At 48.5% G+C, this 22702-nt stretch overlaps 1 protein-coding gene across 11 annotated transcripts in view; it reads right to left on the bottom strand.

The window, feature by feature from the left end:
- Positions 1 to 14641, bottom strand: part of ST3GAL3 (ST3 beta-galactoside alpha-2,3-sialyltransferase 3) — a 177841-nt gene extending 163200 nt beyond the window's left edge. For 2 of the 11 annotated variants that reach the window (XM_066192668.1, XM_066192674.1), the window contains exons 1-2: positions 13965 to 14640; positions 8040 to 8184 (exon numbers count right to left, since the gene is read on the bottom strand). In XM_066192668.1, the coding sequence (XP_066048765.1) occupies positions 8040 to 8154 (115 nt within the window). In that variant the 5' untranslated portion in view covers positions 8155 to 8184; positions 13965 to 14640. Of the gene's footprint in view, positions 1 to 8039; positions 8185 to 8893; positions 8969 to 10742; positions 11079 to 13964 lie in introns of those variants that run through there. The other 9 variants (XM_066192673.1, XM_066192678.1, XM_066192672.1 and 6 more) reach the window with 8 other exon arrangements.
- Positions 14642 to 22702: the final 8061 nt, after the last annotated feature.

Here is a 22702-nt window from a genome sequence, read left to right as displayed (position 1 = left end):
TCTGAAGTGCAGAAGAGATACATAATTCATAGAGAACTATACCTCATGACCCAAGTGTACTTGTCCTTGCAAGTCATACCCAGGTTGTTTGGCTGCTTTATTGCCTCAGCCTGACACTGTGATGTAAACCCAGACTGCAATGACAAAAAATGTGATGTTATAGTGACAATGTTGAAAAAAAGATAAACTAGGAAAAATCTCCTCTGAAAAACATCCCTAAGTGTGACAGGCACAGTAAGAATCAGTACCAAGGCTGCATTCAGATTACAGCTGCACCGGCTGTCCAGCTTGAGACAAATCACTAATAACCTCCTTTGTCCCAAGGTCAGTAGAACTGATGTGAAACTGAACTGAAGTGAGCATGGAAGGTGCCCAAAGCCAGCCTGTATCAAAGTCAACGGAAAAAGTGTGATCTACTCTATCAAATGAGTGGTGGGGGTGAGTTCCTATCGAGGTTGACAATACCTTCATCACTAGAGCCAGTGCTGCAATGGTACAGGTGAGAGGTGGGGGGATGCACAGTGAGGAGGAGGAGAGGCAGAGAACCACTCACTAACACGGATGACACAGCTCTCACAAGGAGGTATTGTTTCCAGCTGAACGCACTGCTAAAGGGTTCACAGTCAGCTGAGATGAATAAATCCTTTCACCTCTGAAAGCACTCAGCTGCAGAGCAATTGCTACCAGAGGTAAAGTGCTTTCACTGCAATGTACCTTTCCAGAATATGGAAAACTGCTGACTTTAACCTCTGGAAATCTGTACTGGAAGACACACCTTCGGCTGCATGTAAGACACTGAACACTGTTCCCTATGAACACTCTACTCTCCCAATCCACCCATCCAAAGTCACAGGAACATACCCTTCCCAAAAATTTGTGGGGAGGCCAGGGAGAAAATGCACGAGTTGAGCAAGTGAAGCAAGTGAAATACTAAGTCAGGCTGAGGTCAACTGAGTAAAACAAACAAAAATCACACTCTGCTTTAAACTGGGCAAGTTCTTCAATTGTACCCATGAGCTAATAACACAAATCGAGGGGGGGGGGAATAGAAAGGGACTCAAACAGCATCAAGACAGTCACTGCCAAGAGAAGCAAGAGCAACTTACTATTTCAAAATACAAAACTAAGGCCCAGCCTTGAGCAGGAAGATGGAGAAGTATTCTTGCACCAAACATTTCAATCTTGCTAAAAAGTCAGCACTGGCCCAGAACTAAAACAGTAACCTAAAAAAGCCAAAATGAAGATAGGACAGTACAGTGTTATAGGCACCCCTCAAGCCAAAACATGCTTAGGGTGCTATGCCCTTAATGACCTTCACTAAACCTGCTCCTTATACGCTTCTAAAGCCAGAAGAGTGTTCAGGGAGTTTCCGCCTCTGGAGAAATCCCAAGGACAAGGCACATTATACTTGCTCCCTCTCTCAACAGCTCTGTCATGCATCATTTCCCATTGTTCCTGCAGAGTTATGTCCTGCACTGTTAACAATATAGCAGCACTTGAAATTCCTGGAGAGACAGCAGGGTCATAAAGTAATGCCGGGTATTTCACTAAATAGGCGGTAACAGATCAGAAAAAGATGAGGCACGTTCATTCCCCTATGCTACTAGTCTGTCCTGCGAAGAGCTGCCTTCTCAAAAACAGGGAGGCACTCATGAATTTTTAAATTTTAACTCTCTTAAGTTGTGATTCACATTCAGTGAGCAGACAGTCTCTTCTGTCCTGGTGGCACAGGCAGCAGCCTCGGGTGAGCCGGGCAGGCAGTTCTGCACAGTTACATCCAACAGCCGGAGCAAGAGCAATCAGGAACACACACATCAGCTTCCAGCCACGAGAGAAATAGCTGGCACAATTACAGCTGTGAAAGATACTGCCACAACTAAGTGTCCTGAAGTTGCTGGAGTTTAAGTTTAGCCATGCTCCTTATTCTGGCAAGCTAAGAGGGAGCACAAAGTAACTTGAGCATTGACAATTTCTGGGCACCAAATCAATTTTTTTTCTCTGTTCTGCACAGATAAGAGAACAATCCACCATAGTTGGTATAGTATAGCTTAAAGTTTCAAACTGAACACAAATGGAATACTTCAGCCCAGTATGAGAAATCTTAGAAAAATAAAGCTACTTTACCAGCAACTCTTGTTTTAACTCCTATTTTTACATCTTTGTCTCTAATATTCACTGCTGCCCCAATAACATTACTTGCTATTTTGAGCATTTCAAAAAATCATCACTGTGATCCTCAAATCCCTAAAGCATCTGAAAACTAGCAAACAGATCCTTAAAACTTTAGCTGGATCCATGTTATGAGAACTTTCTAAACATTTGTTCCCAATTTTGGTGTAGAAAGCACAGCACTAACACACTCTGCAGCTGAGTGGATGAAACAAACCATCAAGTTACTAATAATTCAAACATTAAAAAATTCACAACAATCCATCTCAGTGCTGTACCCAGTCTCTTCCTGCAAAGCAAAAAAAAGCAACTGTTCCAGGAAACTTAGAGTGCTGCACAATACTGTCCAAAACAGTCTTTTTTAAAAAAGTAATGCCCACAAGGCATTAGTCTCTCAGGCTTTCCAGCCTGGGAAGCAGAGGCAACAGCAACAAAGTCTATTTTAAAGAATACACACACCCTCTCCACTAAAGCTAACCCCATAGAGAGCAATTAAAATTGTTACCATCACCATTTGCTTGCTACTCCTCACAACAGCACTGTGAATGCCTTGTCAAAAAATATGCCCCCTCAGCCACCTAACCATCAATTCAGCCATCCCAGATCAAACCACTTTCACCATTTATGCTCCCAGTGCCAAGCTGAGTTGGCCTGGAGTTGTTGTTTTTTATAGGAGCACTCCTGCATTCCCATCTTCTGGCAAAGGCAAGTAGGACAGCCACAGCAGAGCACAAAACCATTACGTGACTCTCTCTACAAAGAGGACAAGTTTGTCTCCATGGCCTAGTTGCTCACACACCAACTGAACATCTTTTCATTGGTTCTTCATTAAACAAAGAACGGAAGTCAGATGTCAGTGTACATAAGATCCACTCCCTTGACGCAGAACAAATGACACTTGCAGTAACCCAAGACACGGCAGCCGTACTCACCCACCCAGGATACCACCACACATCCATAAGGCTTTAGCCACCTGAGAAAGAGCACACATTTTCCAAATCCTTGCAAGAAGATCCATGTCTTCAGTACATTGTAACACCCAAATACAAGAATTTACAAAAGTACCATTTCGCTTTGAAAGAGATAAACCAGTATTTACATTGATAATAAAGGTTTGATTGCTTTTGATTAATTCAGCCTTTTTTGCTGCATGATTGGTTTCCATGGAAATGCAAGCAGATTAAAAACCTGCAACCAGAAGTGAGTCAGTTTTGCCTGTTTATGTCTCCTCAGTTCCCTTGGAAACAGACATTAAAAAAAAAAAAAAAAAAAGAGTAAAAAGGATGAGGGTCCTGAAATACCTTCAGAAAATCTCTTCCCAAAGCTTTATCTCTTGGCTGCCTTGCCAGAATTAGAGTTGAAAATAACACAGAGCAACAGATGACAGAATAGTGACTTTTTTAAGGAGACATCAACAGAACATACCTGGAGATGTTTCAAAAACCACATTCTAACTGACAAGCTCAAATTGTATTAATGTGGGTTTTAGCAGAAGTACTTCATGCAGAGTATATATTTCTTTAAATTAGTTCAATGCTAAGATAGAGAGAAATACAACAGAGAACAAGAAAACAGCATCACACTGTCCTTGTCCCAAGTACATTTCAATACTTTGAGAGAGAGGGAGAAAGCAAAAGCTGCCTTGGGAAATGAGTCAAATATTTCCATTGACAGGATGCTTTTTAATGGAATCATTCCTTCTTTACAACACATTCATTTTGAAGTTGCAAAAGTTAGGTTAAGCAACAAACATCAGTATTAAATTTGTTATGCATAAAAATGCATTCCTCCAAGCTGATAAAGCAAACCTAGGAGGGCCTGCCAGCAAGACTGCATCTCCCACCATACTTTTCAAAGACAACAGTGCACCCTCCTACGAGCTGGATCCTGACATTGGTATAGACAACATCTTCCTTCCTGCTCAGAGCCAAATGTATCAGGGAAGGAATAGGATGGGAAGTTACTAGGAAAGAGGCTGCAGTGCACGTCTCAGACCTTCAAAGCCTGCTCCTATCACTACCATTACTATGCAAGAATTCCCCAAAGACCAAGTGTCCAGAAACGCAAAGAATAGCAGTACAATTATTTGTTTGTCTAAGTTCCTTCTAGGATGTCCAGGACAGCTAAGCCAGATTACAAACTATTTCCTTGTTTGTCTCCCACATCACATTATCACTTCTACGTGCTCAGCACACCTCCATACAACTCAACACTTCATCAGAGAGCTGTGGAATCCATGATTACTGACTGTCTGGGAAAAACGTGCAGGGACGGTGCCCATCTCTTACTACCACTGTCAAGAGACTGAAGCTGCATTAAACATCAGGAAAGAGAAAAAGCAAATCTCACCTCTGTGTCTTAAACCCTGCACATAAACTCCCAACAATCACCAGAACTCAAAGGCTCTCCTGCATTCAGCATTACACTCCTTATTTTTGTACTTTGATGCTGCTCTGAGAACTAACAATACATTGCCACCGACATGAAACAAGGCTTGGGGAAGAGCAGCCAGTCGTGATACTCACTAAAAGGATGAGAGGGCTAGCAATCACTGGAGGTACGTCTTCAATAGAAGAAGCAGTTGAACTTAATTCAATGTTAATTAGTTCACATTAGCGGAATTCAATCTATTCTTGTCACAGTAAAGATAAGCCGCAGAGAATTAATTATTTCCTATTCTCCTTTGTATTTTGGCAAGGTGTAACGTCACACCGGAAGACGAATTATCTCAATTATCTCGCAGTACTCACTAAGGCATCACTCAAGGAGGACAGATTTAACATTAAGTGGAGATCATTTAATGTTAAAGGAACACTAAGAGAAACACTAATGTGTATCTTTCAGTCCATTTCTAAGTTCAGCCTCCTTTCTTGTAGAGGTCAGATGTACATCTAAACATAATAATTTAGCTATTAATTTACTTTAGCAGCTAAATACACAAACATCCATATATTAGGAAGACTATTTTACACAGTAAACCACTTTACAGAGTTACCATTCAAATTCATCCATGACAATGATATGCACAGACATCTTTTAAAACATAAAGTGAACAAACCACACAAGCAGCAAATAAGCCGATCAAGTGTTTTCCACCATACTCTACAACAAATTTGTTTGTTTCCACTATTAAATGCAGGTGTCAAGTTTACTACAACCAGTCTCTGAAGAGATTGCAAGGGTATCAGGTGTTGGGATCAGCTTAGTTTCATACCTCCTCTAGCACAAAGAACAGAACAAGGATGAATGTCACTGCTGAAACTAGGGAGTCATTATTAAACAGATGAAAGGCACTGGTCACAAGAAAAAGGAAAATAATTTAATAAGGTAAGTCACACAAAATCAGTAATCTTTGACTACTAAGGACCCCAAAATTAACACAACTGACTTAGTTTTGCCTTTGGGGACATCAGCATTATCATATCAATCTTAAGGAAATTTACAAGGTCACACACTGCACTGTAGTTCAGGAAATAAAACCACAACAGTTATCATGCACCAGCTGACTAGGTACACTTAACTAAGCAAGGCTACCCTTCAGCAAATACAAAGTCTAAGTGACCCATTATACATTGTATCATATTACACATTCTCAAGAAAGCTTGATCATAGTTAAATAAGTAATTCAAACATGTCATTTGTTAACTTCCAAATGCTGATTTATAGGAGCTTAACATTAACCCTTCATATCAAGTTTTCCAAAATGGGGTTTTAAATTTGTACTTTAAATTTGCAAAAGTTCCTCCTGTGTTAGATTACATGATAGATAAAATGGGTTTCGATACATAAAAAAGTCTGAAGACCAACCGAAAACAGGTACCACCTTTACTGTTTCAAAAGTAACATCTGCCCCTTTATACTAGACTGCTGCTTAAGCTAATATTTCAAGGAACTTTATCCAATATTTAAGATACAATCCACGAAAGTGTTTAGAAGGAACAACAGTACAGCCTAAATCATGACAACTGATAAAGAACAGTAAGCTAAATATTCAAGCTAGCATCATCTCTTTGTACATGTTGAAGAAGCTTAATGCCAGCACTGCAACTTCCAAGAATAAATGAATGACACATTTTACACAAAAGATTGGACAAAGGTCTGTTATGTTACCTGACAGTGCTCCTGTCAGAACAGCCTTGGTACTCAAAAACAGCCAATGCCCTCAGCGGACATCACTCGAATTAGGCTGCAACTTAGAGTCATCTTTCCAGGTAAAAGTGTTCCTTTTATAGAAATCCACAGCATCTGCACACAGATTTGCAACACTGCAACTGCAACCCGAAGTTACGACAAAACTCCCCAGGGACTGTCATAGTGCAAAATAACAAATATCACACAAAGCTAAAGGCACAAAATCCAAAGAGGATTGCAGGAAGTTAGAACCCTCCTCAGCAACTTGGTGCATAACACATAAACACATAGCTGCTTCTTCATTTGTAACAAAGATCACACACAAGTTGTGGCATGAAAGGTTTTTTTGCAGGCCTTGGGAAGTCCAGCGTGATTTCCTGGTGGCATGAAGGAAGTAAAGGATGGTAGGTAGTCTAATTTCATAACAGATCATCATGTAATAGCAGATATAGCAAGAGTGTTCTTTTAACCACAACGGTACTTATTTTCGTGCAGAACGGATTTTCTACACCTTGTCAACAAAAGTGCTACTTTTCAGAAACTCATAATCAAGATTTTTAACTCCCTCTCTGAAGCACAAACCTGAAGAAAAAATCCCTGCTCAAAAAACCACGATCCATCTCCTTTCACAAATTTAGTCTTACAATACTTCTTCTAGTCCAAGGCACCTTAGTAGTTCTCCTGTCAAAATCAGTGCATCAGCAGAAGTGTCACATCCAAGTCATCATCTGTCATCAAGCAAAACTTCTGAAGAGCACATAGCAATAGATTCGGAGCATGTAGAGGTAGAAAAATGCTAAGTTTAAGAAGCGCTGCAGCAGAAACCTCTATCACCATGCACAAAAACGTAATAGAGCAAAGAAGGAATTTGACCAGCAGCTTCTTGCCAGTTCTGGATCAATGTTTCTCAGCTGCTGATCCAGGGAGCAACAGACAGCTCTGAGACATCTGAAACAGCCTGTGGAACAGCTGCAAGGAAGGCTGGCTTGTGTTTTGGGCAGGAGGGGAGAGGAGGGAATTGTTTTCTTGTTTTTATATTTTCAGTATATTGTTCTTGCATGCAGGGAAAATCAACACAAACAAAAAATAAGAACAGCAACTGAGCAATCAAACTTCAGCCTAATTTCTGTCTCATTGCAACTGCAACCTTCTATGGCCTTACTGCACAGTACAATCCTCAGATTGTATTCAATGAGGTCAGATGTCTCTTTGGACTTAAAAAGGTTGAGAGACATCCTTTAGATGACAGATATTTGGCAGATAACAACATGGAAGATAAATGGAAGATGAGGATTTCTGAAGGACAAAGTAAGATGATGAGATAACCAGCATACATGATTACAGAAAGAAATCAAAATTCACCAGAGGAAAAAAAGCCAAACTTGTCTTAGATATTTTAAAACGTACAGAGGACTCAGGAAACAAAAGCCTCAACATACAAACTCTATATTTTGACAATAAGGAATCACAAACTAACAGAATATTCTAAGAACTGAGACCTCTAATACTAGATTTATAAAGCATGAACCTGCTCTTGTACCCAGTAATAAAAGTAAAGCCATAAAGAGCATTAGGTAGCCACAAATTCGACCCCTTAAGCATACTAAAAGCTCAAGCATTTGAGTGGGCTTAATCACATCCCTCTAATACTACTAAATCAGAACTATCTCACCACTATTGCAACTATTTAACAGATGTTTTAGGGAGCCCAGAAACAGTTGCACCGTTCTCCTACTTACTTGAATCCTCCCATCTGAGAAGGTGCAACTTCCAAGCAGAATAGTACAGAAATCCCAGTACCAGAAAGAGGCAGAGGGCTAGCAGCAGGTTACGCATAAACACCAAGAGTCCCATCTTCACATCAAAGCTGCTCTTCTACATGACCTGAGAAAGAGAAACAGGTTGAGGTTGAAGCCACCTTCTCCAGCAGGCATCCTCTTCAAAACATGCAATCCCATACCCACCATAACGCACAGATCCCAAGCCGTGCTCTCCGCAAGGTAAAACACACGCGTTCCCCAAAGCACACCCGTGAAACAGGAACTGCCCCACACAGCTGCCAGTTCTGGCCGTCACAAGGGTCGGTGCCGCTCCGGAGAGGCGGGGGGGTCACCGCCACGTTGTGACAGAGCATCAGCCCCGCTCCTGCCCACTTCAGACAACCGAGCCCAGCACGGCCCTGGCCGCCGCGGCCTGGCGAGCACCGTGTCCTCACGACACGCCACAGAGCAAACGCCCAGCGCCGGAGCGTCCCGCGGACAGCGGGGCCCGCGGGAGCGGCCGGCGCAGCGCCGGTCCGGGCTGGAGCCCCGCGGAGTCCCGGGCACTCCGCGCTGCGGGGACGCGCTGCCCTAGAGGCGGTGCCGGCGCCTGGAGAGAGGGGCTCGCCGGGCCCGGGCAAGAGTGCAGTTGTCCGCTAGCTGACAGCTGCCAGCGGCCGGCCGGAGCCTGGGTTTGAACAGGCAGCGGCGTCGCTACCGCCGGGCTGCCCCCGCCTCGCCGTGCTCCGCAACCGGCTACGCCGCGCCGCGCCCCGCTCGCCGCGCCGGCTGCCGTGAGCGGCCCTGCCCGTCCCCCCCCCGCTCCTCCTCACCCGGCCGCCGCCGGCCCCGGGCGCTCGGCCGCCGGCTGCGCCCCCCGGGCGCGGGGCTGCGGGCGCCGCCATGCCGGGCGCGCCCAGCGGGACCCGCCGCCGCCGGGGGGCGCCGCGGCCGCCAATGGCGCGCCGGGGCGGGGCGGAGCCCGCCCGCACAGCGGCCGCCGCCGGCCAATGGAACGGCTCGGGGGGCCGCACCCCGGCCAATCGCGGGAGGCGTCCGCAGCCAATGGCGCGCGGGCGGGGGGGTCCCCGCCGGAGGAGCGCTGCGGCAGGGTAGCGGTGCGCGTGCGCGGAGCGTCCCCCGTGCCCCTCAGCATCAGCGCGTGGCGATGGCGCGGGGGGAAGCCACCCGGCCCTGCTTCGCCCTCAAGGCCGCTGCCGGGCATCGCTCCTCCTCCAAATCCCGGCGTCGCACCCCAATCACGCCGTGGCACCTCCAGAGCACTGCGGTGCCTCCAAGCACGGCACTGGGTGGCCCCAGCCAGCAGCACTGCACCCGCTGTGAGGCTCCGCATTATCATCCCACAGCACTGCACCTTCCGCCGGCTGAGGCACCCCAGCTCCTGGCCGGCCGCTGCGCCCCTGCAGTGACACGGCATCGCCCGCCCTCCAGGCACTGTACTGAGTGCGCTGCGCCTCCCTTCAAGTGCTGCACTGCCCCGATGGCTTCTTAGCCCTGCCCCGCTCAGCACAGCCTAGCTGCAGCCACGACACGGCAACGCAGTCCTGGGATGCTTCCATCACTACCCCAACACAGCATCTGTCCCTGCCGCTGCCTTCACGCCATCCTCCGGCTTCTGCAAACCCTCCCAGCACTGCACACCCAACAAGGTCCTCCCCAGCCCCTGCATGGCTCTGCGCCGCCACCGCGGTGTGGCACAGCCTCCACCACTGGACCACACCAGGCGGCACGGACCCCCCCCAGCTGCCCTTCCACCGCAAGGCACAGCTTACGCCACGCAGGCAGTGCAGCTTCCACGCGCTTCCCGGTGTGTTAGTCTCCACCTTCTCACCGCACAGCTACCCTGTGAGCACAGCAGCACTGGGGCCAGCCTGCACTGCGCTCTGCCCACACCATTATCCTCGTTCTTGCTGGCCCCACAGCCTTCTAATGCTCCTTAGGCAGAGGGCAAATGATGAACTCTAATACAAGGCTTCTCAGGGATAGAATGATAAAGGGAAATTATTAGTCCTGAGGGAGAAAGTCATCTGAAAGGAAAGAAACTGTAAGGAATAAACCTGCATCTTTAGTGACCAGCCCAGTGACTCTCCATTTGTCACTGGTAACAGAAAGAAAATAAAAGGTGATTTTAAGGGAATCTTAGTAAGATAATGTCCAACATGGTGGCAGGTCCCACTGAGGTGAGCCCAGGTGCCAATGTTGAATGGCAGACAGTGCCTCCAACAGCACAGAGCTGGCTGAGCACTGCCCGCTGACAAAAGGCAGAGTTCCTGCTGGTCACAGGGAGAGCTGGTGGGCTCATACAGCCCCATTTTCACAGCCAGAAACCCCACTTTGTGCTCTGCACAAATGAAGTCAGTGCATGTTGGTTGCTAGTGTGGCACCCACGCAGCCAGGCTTCCAGAGCTACCACACTCCTCTGCAGAGACAGAAGAGAGACACATGTCACACTGATACGCCATTGGGTTTTTTGGATGTCAACAACTTCAAGAGACAGCACAGGGGACCAAGAGACTCATGCAAACAGCTAGGTATCACTAGCACCAATATCCCGATGAGGAGGTATGTGGAGAGGGGACACAACCACATCCATGCAGCCCTGTCCATCTGTAGATCTGCCCCCAAGGTGCTGCCCCACCAACCCCAGCTTGCAAGGCTGACCTGCTCAGAATGCTCGTTGCTCTCACTCATCTGAGGCAGCTCCCTTCCCTCCAGTTTCACGGTGAGCTGGCAGCCAGGGCTGGTGCGGACAGCCTTGTCTTATGCCCCCGGCTCTGCTGCTGGGCTCATTTCTTCCAGCAATGCCACTGACTCCTGTACCACATCATGTCTGGCTGGAGCCCAATTTTACTTTACAAATGCTTGCTTTATGCCTGCTCCTCTTCCCCTCTTCATCCCTCCATCTGCGTAAGCTGGGTCTTGTCTCCCTGCCTCAACCACCCTCGTCCCTGTGACACGGAGCTGCTGCACTGTCTGCTGCCACTGCGCCACATCTGCTCCAGCTGTCCCCAAGCTTCACCTAAACCGCCCCCGACTGTACCGCATTTGAACCCCGCCCGCCCCGCGGTGTGCGGGCACAGCAGGTGATCTGATTTCAGTGATGAGATAAGCGGGGACCTACAGCACGAAGCCAGATAGCGACAAGTCTGGGGCTTGCTCCTGAGCCCGTGTTTGTCACTCAGGAAACTCTAACCCTTTTATCAGGTGTCAGTGTGCTGCAAAGAGCCCAGGATGAAGTCACCCTTCTTGCCAGCCTGGAAAAAACTCAGAAGGTGAGCACTGTGTATCTTGGAAAATCAGGTACCAGCAACTGGCAGCTGTTTGATGGCCATGAGATGAATTAAGGCAATGATTACTGGAGTGATTTGGTTCAAGTAACAGGACTTTAGTCTGAACATGTTCCTACTTAGCTTACACATTTCATTCGCAGGCAGATGTCAAGCTGGATGTTGCTAGGAGATAGACAGCAGGGGAATAATTAAGTCTGATTAAATCCTATCATATTGCTGTGCTGCTTTCCAGAATGCTCTGGAGCTTTTTAAAGCCAAACTGACCAAATGATCAGGCAAATGGTCTAGCCCATCCTGCTAAACAAAACCCACTCACAGCAAACCTGCTGAGTCTGTGGCAACCCATGTGTCTGTAGAGAATTTCCTACAGCAGTACTCGCCATGATCTGGAGAAAAAAGGCTCTGGCAGAAGGCACAGCTGGTGGCTGCATTAGCAGGTAGCACAAAACAGTTAGGGCTGTTCACTGCTTGGAGCAGGCAGTGAGGGGTCCTCACCCTACCCAGCATCAGAGACACTCATGCTGGAATAAGCATGACTTGGACATACCAGTGCAACCATAAGCAAAACTTCCTTCTGCCCTTCTTTTGCAAGGAGCCTGCCTGGGGCATGCCAAAATTGCTCTGCAAACTCCCCTCATGTGCATGAGATGTTGAGAACCTCAAGGCATTCCCACTGAACTGACGCCTGCCTGCATTTTCTTTCATGGTGGCTGAGACACACACTATATGGGGGGGGGTCGGCCACTCATAAATAACAGCTACAGGTTTTTTCCACCAGTAAATGAAGTTAGGCTGTGACTATCTGCATCAGGTGCCAAATATACACATCCAGGCTTCCTTCATCGAGACTTTTAATCTCACTTTGTTTCTTTACCCTATAAAAATTACCATTCTAATACTCACACTGTAATCCTTCTCCCCAAATTAAATGTCAACAAATCCAACCCGATACTAATTAATGCAATACTTTATGATTAATTAAATACCACTATATACCACAGCAAAGATCCCTTTCAGTCATGGCTAGACAGAGATTACCTCTGCTGATGCACAGGCTCAAGGAATGCAATCTGTGCTGTTAGACACTTGTCTTATCTCTCTGACCAAACTTGTTTCATCTCACACACTCGTTATGTATTATTCTTAAATGCAGACGCTGAACGTGATCAGAATGTGGCAAACACTCTACATTTCTGGTGCTCTGGCTACTCTAAGAACTGTTAAACAGAATCAGCACCAGGCCCACACAAAACAAGTAAAAACAATCTGAACTTGGCTCAAAAATTCTGCCACCCTCCAGATGTTTTCAACAACAAAGAATCACACTTACCACTTTGGGAGCATGTAAACACCTGGAGCCTGCCTGATTGCCTTCCCAAGTGCTCTGCCTGACTGGACCAGGTTTTCTAAGGGTCTTCCTCAGATGAAGTGACCCAATGGTCCCACCAGGCAGGCGGCTGTGTGAGTGCAAGCCCGTGGTCAGCACCCTGCTCAGCAGTTCATCTCCTTCCAGTAATTCCAATGCACTATGTTTGGTTCACTCATAGTTTCCAAGAGAGGAGGTAGGCTTGAATTGAAGACAAGCATTGAAGACTCCCACTTTTCTGGGTCTGTTTCAGGAGTCCCTCACCCTCACGTTCAGAAGAGCATCCCACCTCCCTGTGTCTGGCTTCAGCTTGCAGACATACCATTTTATTCTATCTTCTGCTTGATTAAAGAGCCTTTCAGAGGCTGGCATTTTCTCTTTGTGACACTACACATATGCTGCAAGCAAACCCCCTCTCATCCGTCTTTCTGAAAAGCTAAATATACTGAGTTGCTTAATTCTCTTTCTGCCAGGCTTTTCCTCCCACCCTCAAGCCATTTTTTGCATTTCTGCTCTATAGAGCCTCTCTGATTTTCCTGAATCCTTTTCAAGATATAGAAGCCCATAATGAGCCTCCCTAATACTTTAACACAGGGATTTAATCTGCTTTTCCTATTCTCTGTCTTAAAGGGCTGCATTAGTCCTTTCTACCGTAGCATCAGAATAAGCATTCAGGAAGGATTGTCTCTAATCTTTTCCAGACCCCCTGCTGGGGCAGGTTCGAACCACCTCTATCTCAGCTGCACATCCAGGAGCTGATAAATGGAGTTTGGTGGTTGGGAACATCTCCACTCCCACACACCTCCCTGTCCTAGAATCATGGGTGTCATGCTTGCTACATTTGGGGGGGCTTAGGGAGCTGAGCTTGGCAGGCCTTAGGAAGATTTGCTGAGCCCTGGTGAGCTATCCAGTAGCAAATGTCCTACTCCCAGTAGGTTACTGTGCCATGAAAGACAGGAGAGCACAGAACCAGGCAGTGCCTGCTGGCATTCAGGCTGGTTTGACTGTCTGAGAAATATTTTGCAATGCCTGTTAATATTTTACCCATCCTGCTCAGAGTGACTATGGTTACTGTAGAATCTGTGCACTTGACTAGTTACCAGGCTGCGCACCATGAACACAGTCTCTTAAAAAAAATAGGCTATGTGAAGGTTCCATCTTTAATTCTACTCCTTAAGAAACCAGTTAAAATAACCTCCCCCCAGCAGCCTCCCCAGTGAAGCCTACCTGAGATCTGGGTGTGAAATAGGGAATCCTGCTCAGCCCAGATGCCATCACTGGATATCACAGTGCATTTCTTCATGCCAGTGCTGCAGGAACCTTGAATGAGCCCAGCTCCAGCTGTGGCTGTGCTGCCTATCCAAAGCCAGGAGTGCTGTCCTTGAGTTTCTAAGATGAGTGCTGAATAAACTTGAATTTCAGAGATGGTTAGAGCTGTGATGGCCATGAACCTCAATGGGTTCATCATGAGCTCTCCAGACAGGCATCACCCCATCCCCTTTCACACCATAAAAACAGCTGGAAGAGTCAGGTGAGGCAAGCAGGCACCATCCAGTCACTGCCTCATCTGAAACAGGAATGGAAGGAGTGACTATCTTACATGCTGTCATAGAGAGGAGGGAATTTGGCAAAGCAGTGGCACAAGGAGAGGCAGCAGCTCCCCAAACCAGCCACAGTCATGCTACAGGCCCAAGTAATTTGCAAACAATTTGATTATTTAATCACAGACTCTCCCAAACACGTGTTAATTTTTAATGAATGGTCAGCTGGTAGGAGGTCAACATAATCTAAAGGGTCGAAGCAATGGGTAGAGAAATGGCAGAGAGGCCCAGACTGCCACTAGGTAGGTAAAAGCACAGCTAAGGGCATCCTGAGGCTGTTACACAGGGAAACTCCGCCCTAGGAACAAGAAAAGTTCTGTCTGCTGAGAGCAGGAGCATCTATTGAGAACACTTTGCCTTCTCCACCGCTTTCAATAATGCTGTAGGATTTTCATTAAAAACATGTATTATAAAGAATTAATAAGACTCAAGTAGATTAACAACTAAACGTATTAACAGCTACATTCTGATGTCTGTCAGTGAGCCAAGGCTTAATGGGGAGACATCAACAACAGGAAGCCTACCTAGTCCCCCAGTGACTGCTGTTCCAGTGCCATTTAATAGGTCTTAATACCAATTGTCTTAATATCAACTGGATGACAAGATGAAGGCTTACATTTGGGGCTGATAAAACACTGAACAGGCTGCTTGCTGCTACAGCATGAGCTGAATGGCCTGGGAAAATGATAACCCACAGCACAGTGAGGGGCTGCAAAGGAAGGTTCTTGGGAATGGAGAAGACTGGCTGTACCACAGGGTTGAGAATCTCCCTGAAAGTGGGGGTGGGAGGTGAAATTAAGGAAAAAAGCTGAAAAAGAGCTGTCCCCACACGACTGTTGCTATGAGCCTGCAGCACAATACCTTGGCTCTGAGGGCCATGAGTCAGAGGGGCATGGAGGGGATTTCAAAGCAGAGTTACAGCTCTGGCAAAGCCAACTTGATGTCTGGTCCAGCTCTCCAAACTTCAGAACAGGTACAGAAATCCCAAGGAGCAGCAACACCACCACAAAAAAGGAGCTAAGGGTTGGAAATGTGACAAATAAGGCTGCACAGGATGTGAGGAGTACAGGCTACTTCACTGCCCCAGGAGAGGGTCTCCTCACTGCCAGAGGGAACAGAGTACTGGTATGGGTAGAAGGAAGTGCAGGAGCCAAAAGTGAGAAGTTGAAGATGGGAAAAACTCAAGCCTGAAATTAAGTACAGCATGGTCAAGGAAGGTTGCAGGGGCAGCCATCCTCACCATGAAGCAGCATGTAAAATAAGTTTAGATCTCAACTAGACTCAACAAATTTAAGGTCTCAACCTAATTTTTTTGACATCTGTGGCTCAGGCACAGAGATGCTGCATGGACGTGCTTGCTGTTTTTCCTTGACCTGTAAGCACCCCTCCTGATCTCCTGTCCAAACAGCTCCAGCAGCAAAAAGGAGGTCAGGACTGATTCCTGCATGCCAGAGAAGGCAGTGGAGAAGGTGTGGAGGGCTCTGCCTGAGGACAGTTTTGTTCACCTGCTCCTTCAGTTCATGCACATGTCTTTCTAAAAACAGGTACAACAGCCTGAGCTGGCTCTGTGGTATTACACTACCTGCAGCAGTGCTCATTGCCAGATAGTGACCCAGGGAATGTGTCATTTTCAGCCTGGAGCTTCAGTACTTAATTACTTGCACTGGAGCAATCCCTTGTGCACCTTCAGCTGGCCTTCTATGGTGATGGGGCCACTAGCCATGGGCTCCTCTTTTCATCCTGTTCAACCTGAACCTCCTCCCCCCTTGCTCCCTCGTGAACTGGAGCCTCTGAACCCAAGTAATGCATCAGCAACCTTCATACAACATAGCAACCGTCTCTGTTACTCATACTTGTCTCTCCCATACATGCCCAAGTGAGCTGATGCCAAAACCCACTGCATATGCACAGTAGCACAAGTGCCTGAGTCAGTGTCCACTTCAGGTTTACAAACCTTTCCCACTTGTGTCACTTCGATCTCTTCCCCACATGTGCAAAGGAAATGGTCAGCAACACTGCCTCTGGTAAGCAACTCCCAGGGCATGTCTTGTCTGCAGAGCCAGAGGCTGCACCCCTGTGGGTGAGTACTCCACTCAAAACCCTGTGATGCACCAAGAGACATCAACACTGCCCAGGTGCAGGGCCATGAGCCCAGAGAGATGCTCTTGAAGCATCCTGCCTCCTACACATCTGAGATCAGGGCAAGTATGATGCTCAGGAAAGGGATCAAGGAGATGGGAAATAGCAAGAGCAAGGAGAGGCAGGAGGAAGGGAAAGCACCAGGCACCTCAAATGCTGCCAGTCACTGGGAAGGTGGTGGGAGGAAGTGCTGCTGCTGATAGTGGAGGTCCTTCACCATTGGTCATGAGAATGGCTGCCTGGCCTGGAGCCCTGAGTTGGCAGGGTAGCTGCCAGCTGAGGTAGCCCTGCCATGTCCCAGTGCCTTTCTTCCCCACTCCTGGGTGGTGAGGCTTATCTGCTCCCTCTTGGGAAAAGGAAGAAAGGAGAGCAGCCACCCAGCATGGCGTGGGCCATAGGAGCTGTGTGAGAGGGTGCAGGAGCTGAGGACTTAGCTTGCACTGCCCTGATCACTGTGCTGCAGGACACGGCCAAGGGTTTGTGCTTTGCTGCAGGACATGAACATGCTCAGTTTTGGAGATTCAGCATTTGTGACAACCTGTGCATTCCTGCAGCTGCTTTTCATAACAGGGAGTTAAGAGCAGCCAGGGGGAAAGGCCTCTAGGTGCTCTTTTGTTGGCAGGATGTGGGCTAATAGCAGCCATGAAGAGGCAGCTGCCAGCCACAGGGAGAGGACACAGACAGAAGGGTGCTGCTGAAACACCTCAACCCCCCCAAGTATATCACTTGAAGTCACAGAAGTCTGTGTTGGTAGGTATGAGTGAGAACAGGACTAAGGGGACACTGGATCCTTGTGTAGTAAGTGGGATCCTAAACAGTGAAGGTACAGAGCTGCCAGCCAATGGAGGACTCTGCCCCTGTCCCAGGAGTCATGGGGAACCAGCCAGGCCAACAGGTCCTTGTTTTCAGATGCAGCCCATGCCACCCAGCCACAAGAGGGTGGGACAAAGCTCTGCCTCTCCAACAGAGCTTCTCCACCCTGCTCCATGGGAATCAACTCCCTACACCACAGCCATAGGAATATGAACTTTCTGCAGCCATCACCTGAGCCACTACTGCGCTGGGGGATGCTGGCAGATCCACAGGGTCAGGCAGAAGCAGCTGCTCAGGGCTGGAACTTTCCAGGTCTCAGTAGCCAGTTGAGGGAAGTTTGCACCTGCAGCTGAACTGGTCCTTCCAATGCAGGGGTGGGGTAAGATAAACACAGTGAGGTGTTGGTACCAGTGACACCCTCCCCAGCAGACTGGTTCCTGGTGGACAGGGGAGATTAGCACCACTGCTTTGTGGAGTAACCCAGACAAGTCCTGTGTTCAGAGTCTAGCACCTACAAACCACCTGCATTGGCATTGACCCCTGGTGTGAAGCTGTGTAGAGAAGCAGCCTGCTCCAGCCCAGCCCAGCTCCCCTCTAACTCAGCCACAGACCCTATGTATGACAGTTGTCCCCTCTGCCAGCACTCACGACAGAGTCATGGCTTGGCAATGTCACCTCCCAGCAGCACTGTGCCATTGTGTGTGTCCAGGGCATCAGGGAACTGTTTCATGCAAGGTCTCCCCAGCAGTGCTGAGGGACCAGCTTCAGACAAGCCTGGCCACAGGAGACAGCCTCCTGCCCCAGATCTCCTGTACTCCATCAACTCACCCCAGTCACCTGCAAATCACTGCTCCTTCCACTTCACACAGGACTCTGATGAAAAAGGGAAGCTTTCATACCTTCTTCCACAGAACTTTCCAAGCCTCAGACCCTGCAGAAAAGCCAAACTCCTCAGCTGAAAGGGCTCTCCAGTCCTGTGACAGCAAGTGATCATCTGCAAAAGCATATCACTGCCATGCTTCAAGTCCCACAGCTTCAGATTCCTCCCTCCTTTTCTTGTACAAGCCAGGAAACACCCTCAATGTCAAGATCCGGTGAGACCTGGGGGAATTCATTAAGCTGCTCTCTCAAAAGCAGTGAAGTTGCACAAGTTCAGAGGGAGAAGGATGGTGGTATCCTGCACCAGTAGCTGCTCCCAGCAAGCCCAGAGCCACAGCAGCTGGTCAGTGCTGCCTTCTCTGGGGGAACAGCCCACGCTTCTCCCATTGCACCAGGCGGCTGCAGTTGGGAGAGGCATCGCGTGGTCTGGATGTGGAGTGAGCCTGTCATCTCTTCCTCATCAGCACAGCCAGGTCTAAAAATATCCCAGAGTGGGTTGATGGTGGTTGTGCTACAGTCTCCATTATGCAGATGGAATGGCTGGTCCCTGCCAGAGTGCCTGGGGAAGCACCAGCTCCTCTGCCCTACACTGGCACAGGATCTTGGGATCCTGTGCTGCAGAAATCTCCATAGGAGAGAGGTGCAGACCATGGCACAGAGCACCCCAGCCAGGCACAGCATCACTGCTAGGGATATCCTGGCCAGGGGAGACAGCTCCACAGGCTTTGTCCCTCCTGGATGTATGGGAACAAGCAGAGTGGGAAAGAGGGGAACGGAGTTTCACAGCCCACTGCCATGAACTCCTAACAGTGATGAAGTGGGGAACTGCCCAGGCAGCACGTGAATCAGAAATGCACCCAGAGCACTGAGCTGACAGCACTGTGTGTGCAAGCATAGGGGCACAGGGAGCTGAAGGACAGATTACCAGTGCAGCCACAGCAGGAGTGGGATGAACCCTCAGCCCACAGGAAAAGCCAGAGGAGCACAAGAGCAAGGGGCCAAATTTACAGCTTGGCCATGAAGAGGGCTGGCTGGCTGGCTTTGTGCCCTGCAACACGCTGCCAAAGGGCAAAGCTGCCAGCTCCTCCCATCCCTGCACATCCCAAATCCACAGGGCCTGACAGTGAGCACAGCTGCTGATACTGAGCCTTGGGCAACTGCTCACCCAATAAACCTGACTGAGTGGAAAAGCAGCACAGACTACTGGAGAAATCAGGGAGGATGTAGCACCTCCCATAGGAATGGCTTACAGGGTAAGATCGTGAATACCAGTACCAGAGATTCTGGCTCTGATACAGACTGTTGGCTGGCAGGCAGAGTCTGATTTCATCCTTTCCTCGGAGGCGTCCCCAGGATGTCACAAGCATCCTTGACCACAAACCTGAAGTGCTGTTTACTCACCCTCACTGCATGGTGTGCTTTCTTCAGATCCCGAGCCAGCCAGGCAAGCCCCCTCCACAGCCAAACCTCTCCTGGAATGGTGACCCAGCAGCAAGGCCACACTGACTGGGTAGCACTTTCTAGAGGCAGACACTCCAAGCATGGACTTGTAGCACCTCTCCCTGCACCAGACCCTTGGCAGCTCCCACAACCTGCAGGGAGCTGTTGCCAGGGATCAGAGCCCTGAGCAATCTCACCTGCTTGTAGGGCTGGAGGACAGGTTGTGCTGGGAGAGCAGTGAGTCCAAAACACCATATGGCCCAGCCATAGCCAGGCATCTGTTCACTGGGAAGTGGAAAGTCTGTCTCAGCAGTACCAGGCACCTCTCCAAAAAGGCTGCACAAGGGCTCTTCTGTCCAGTGGCTTCTGGAGGAAGGATTCCTTAGGCAGGCTCCAGCCTGCCTGGAGAAAGGGTGGGGATCACTTTGAGAGGTGATGACTGTCCAGCCCCCAGGATCACTCCCACAGCCCTAGCCCTGCACTCTCTCTGGGAATGATCCATGCAGCCTCCACACAGCCAGTGCACAACTGGAGGCTGCTTCTTTGTAGAGTCTGCACAGGTGGCCAAAGGACTGATCCAGGTCCCCCAAATCTATCCCCACAAGATGACGGAGAGTAGAGGACACAGGCAGGCAGGAGGGATCCTGGGCAGCTGTCTCAGCGAGCATGGTCCAGGATAGCAGTGAATCAACCAGGCTCCTGGGGAAAGACCTCCCCAGCACACTATGCCAGTGCAATGCCCCACATAGGCAACAGTCCAGCCCAGAACAGACAGGGTAGTGGGGCAGGACAGACCTCAGTACACTGGGCTGGGACCCCTTGAAAAGGCTCCTCTGGAGAAGGTGAGGAGCAAGAAGCCCTTCCTTGTGTGCTGGCCCATCAGGTGCTGACGTGCCTGGCTCTCAGCCCACCAGCTCAGAGTCACGCAGCTCCCATGAACGTTGTCTTTCTTCTCCCTGCTGTAAAGCCCTTGGCAGCCCCTCACCCACTTCAACTGGGGAAGGAGAAGAGCCAAGATCTCTTTTCCTGTCCTTCCCCTTGCCAGGCTCTGCACAGTGCTGAGGGCCCAAGATGGGGTTCTCCCTGCTGGTGACAGCACTGCAGACCTCTGCTCCCACAGGAGTCATCCTCCAACCAGCGAGGAAGAGCAGGGTTGGCCCCAGCCCCACTGTGTGGACAGCTGAGGGTCCAAACAGGATGCCCTGTGCTACCTCTGCATATGAAAGAGAATGGCAGAATATGAGCATTTACACTTCTGCCAGTTCCTGTGGACACCAGCTGTTAAACAGTGTTTGGAAACATCTATCCAGCTGGAACTGAGAAAGCCAGAGAAGACGCAGAACAGACCCATCTCTGGCTGCTAAACACAACTGCTCTCTTCATCCAGCCCTGGCTCTGCTGGGCCGGGACAAGCAAAGCAGTGTTCCTGCTGCAGAGCCAAGTGGCCTGGGCAGCCATCCACCACAGGCAACCACAGTTCCAAACCACACAGGCTGCTCAAGCCTTTGGTGCAGCTGCTCCCCATCACCAGTTTCCTTGCTCTCCTGAATCACACCACTCCTGTTTTCCATGGAACTGTCTGTAAGTTAATTGCTCCTCTGTAGCTGCAGCCCATTAGCACCCACTACCCACACTAAAGGCATTCATATCCTGTACCCAGGACACTGTCATTTCTTTTTAATTGCTTGTGGCTATCAGGACTGAAGTTTGAGTTAGCCTCTGCTGTGAGGATAGACAAGAAAATTAACCCAGAAGTTGCAGAGATACTGTATTAAAACAAGCAGCAGCGCTTGAGGAAATGACAGTCCAAGCATATGAGCCAATATCAGCTCATACACAACCATCTGATCCCTATGTCTGTGTCTCTGGAGGTCCATGGGTACAACATGCTGCCACGCATCCCTAAATTCAGGAAGACTGTGGGATTGAGTCACTATACTTCTTGAAGTAGTTTGCTTTGGTCTATAACATACTTCCTGGGCTGTAAAGACAGGTTTGCTCCTAACTCTATATGGAGGACTTTAACCTGGATACGAAAATCAGTCACCGACCTTGCCTACAGCCTGTTAGGAGGCAGCTCTTCCTTCAGCCAGCAGTGAGGATAATGATGAGAGCATTCCAGTTCCTGGCGTGTTGGGCAGCATGAGGGGCCCACGCTGCCAGGCTGTAACTCACTGGAGGAAGAGCCCAGGCAGCAGGACTGTTTCATTTCTCTCCTGCATCGTATACTGAAGGTGTTCACAGCCTACTAGAACCATTCATAACAGTGAGAATGTTTCCTAAATGCAGCATTCCAGGCCAAAGACACCTCTTCTCAGGCTCTCCTACTTCACTCAGTTTTGTTTCAAAATTAACACGCATACTATACCATTTAAGTCTTTTTCGAGTACCCTCCCACACACTTCCCTCATTTGCTAGGTGCTGTCAGAACTGTTTTGATGCTGGCCTTGTCACATTACTCATGCTGCAGCAAGGAGGCTGTGGCAGTGCTTCTGCATGGATCTACCACAGCTGCATCAAAGGATAGGAATCAGGTGAATGTTTCCCATTCCTCTGGAGACCATTCTGGTGAGGTCAAAGGAAACTGCAGATACACATCCTCAGCTATACTCATGACTGGAACCAAGCAACAACCACCTGAAGTGTGGTACTCTTCATTCATCCAAGGGAGAAATCTAAAGCTATTCAACAGCTCTAACAGCAACATAGAAAAATGAAAACTGATTATAGGAAAAAAGAAAAAAGGCTTACTTTGACTTTTAGCAATACAACAACATTGTTGTTCATGTTCAACTGAAAATACTACGCACCTTACACTAATCTAAATGCCCACACTGAAAGGTTTTGTGCAGTACCTACAAATTTGTCAGGGAAAAGGAGCCATTATCATTTTCCCCAACTACAAAAGCTGGCTCCAGGAGTACCTGGCACATTAGGTTCAAAGATATGAGCTTAAATAACACTACAATAAGCAAATTCCTCAAGGTCACTTGGTGTATCAGTAACAAAAATCCCTGAGCTAAAGTAGAAGAATCTCCTTTCTCTGACTGCCAATTCAGCAGGTCTTAACCAGCACTGCGAAATTCAAGAGTT

Source organism: Chamaea fasciata, unplaced genomic scaffold (genome assembly GCF_029207755.1).
Source record: "Chamaea fasciata isolate MVZ Bird 193981 ecotype frontalis unplaced genomic scaffold, bChaFas1.0.hap1 SCAF_10, whole genome shotgun sequence".
Lineage (NCBI taxonomy): Eukaryota > Metazoa > Chordata > Aves > Passeriformes > Sylviidae > Chamaea > Chamaea fasciata.
Note: the sequence above shows the minus strand (reverse complement) of the source record. Positions and strands in the feature narration are given on the sequence as shown.